The sequence below is a fragment of the Sinocyclocheilus anshuiensis genome, unplaced genomic scaffold, assembly GCF_001515605.1.
Source record: "Sinocyclocheilus anshuiensis isolate Anshui unplaced genomic scaffold, SAMN03320099.WGS_v1.1 scaffold465, whole genome shotgun sequence".
Taxonomy (NCBI): Eukaryota; Metazoa; Chordata; class Actinopteri; order Cypriniformes; family Cyprinidae; genus Sinocyclocheilus; species Sinocyclocheilus anshuiensis.
In genome coordinates this window covers 1559501-1560836 of record NW_015539898.1, presented here as the reverse complement: position 1 = coordinate 1560836, position 1336 = coordinate 1559501, and the positions used below count along the sequence as shown (strand labels likewise).

The window sequence follows — 1336 nt, the reverse complement described above, 5'->3', positions numbered from 1 at the left end:
GAACTACAAACTTTCCATTGATGTCTGTGAGAAAGGGATATTCACTCGACAAGCTCGCGCATCTGCGCCGCTGCACGCTCAATCCACTCAGCGTGATTTGCTTACCAGCTCGCGCACATCAGCTATACAGGCATTAATACTGAATGTTTTATATTCATTGCATACATCTACTTCGTAGACATCTTTAATCTCTAATAACTCCATTCTGCTGTCTGTTGTCGGTGTTTCTTTGTCTGAATATGGCACTTATCACATGCTGTGTGGTATCGGCGTTTGGTATCGGGGCATTTTAACGAGTACGAGTACAGGAGCTCAGTATGGGGCCCGATACCGATACCAGTATCGGTGCGTCCCTAGTTATAATGCATTTTTTGCCTGCAACATTTGGTACTTTTGAATTGCTGCCACAGAGTCAGTGTTTACAATCTGCTGGAAATCAACATATGAATACTTCAGTTTGGGAGAAGTTTTGAAGTCAATCAAAAGATATTCTAAAAACACAATTGTTCATCCCTTCCTTCCTGCAGATATCACATTGCAGTGGTTGATCCAGCATTCAAAGTCTCGGAGAAGTTGAGAACAGACCCCGTCCTATACCTGTGAGTCCAATCCTGCCCTCGTTCCAGCTCCCAGCTCAGCCCAGCGCTCTTCCTGTGACCAGTGACTCAGTCCCTCTCAGCCGCATCTGTCTGTCCAGTTGCTGCCCGTCTCATTCATTCTCTATTACACACAGACTGTCAGTAAAGCATCTTCACCAGTGGGCCTCAGACGCCACTCAAATCATAATCGCTTTTTTTTTTTTTTAAGCTAAACATCTTGTTTTGACCATTTACAAAGTGATGTGCGTTAAATCAGTTTCGGGGTTAGTCTCTTTATCCTGTGAAATAAGATTGTGTTATAGTTTGTGGTTTTCTTTTGGTCTGATTTTTGGTATTATTTTGTATAATTTATTGTGGGAAAGCATTTTACCAAAAGAGTGGTTTGAATGAACTTTTGAGTTGCTAGTATTGTGTATTGAGGGCTTCAATACATTATAAATGTACACTATTTTTCAAAAGTTTGAGTCAGTAAGGTTTCTTTTTAATTAATGCTTCTGTTCAACAAGGATGCATTAAATTGATCAAAAGTAACAGATTTTTATAATGTTACAAAAGATTTCTATTTCACATAAATGCTGTTGAACTCTTTGTCCATCAAAGAATGTATCACGTTTTCCACAAAAATATTACACAACATTGATAATAATAAGATATCTTTCTTTTAGCAGCAAATCAGTATATTAGAATGATTTCTGAAGCATCACGTGACGCTCAAGACTGGAGTAATGATGCTGAAA

The 1336-nt window shown here is 39.0% G+C and overlaps 1 protein-coding gene across 1 annotated transcript in view; it reads left to right on the top strand.

Annotated features, from left to right (window-relative positions):
- LOC107685974 (ADP-ribosylation factor-like protein 8B) overlaps window positions 1-1056 on the top strand; it is an 8503-nt gene extending 7447 nt beyond the window's left edge. The window contains exon 7 of the mRNA XM_016482755.1: window positions 528-1056. Coding sequence (XP_016338241.1) covers window positions 528-577 — 50 coding nt within the window. The 3' untranslated portion in view covers window positions 578-1056. The remainder of the gene's footprint in view (window positions 1-527) is intronic.
- The last annotated feature ends 280 nt before the right edge of the window (window positions 1057-1336 follow it).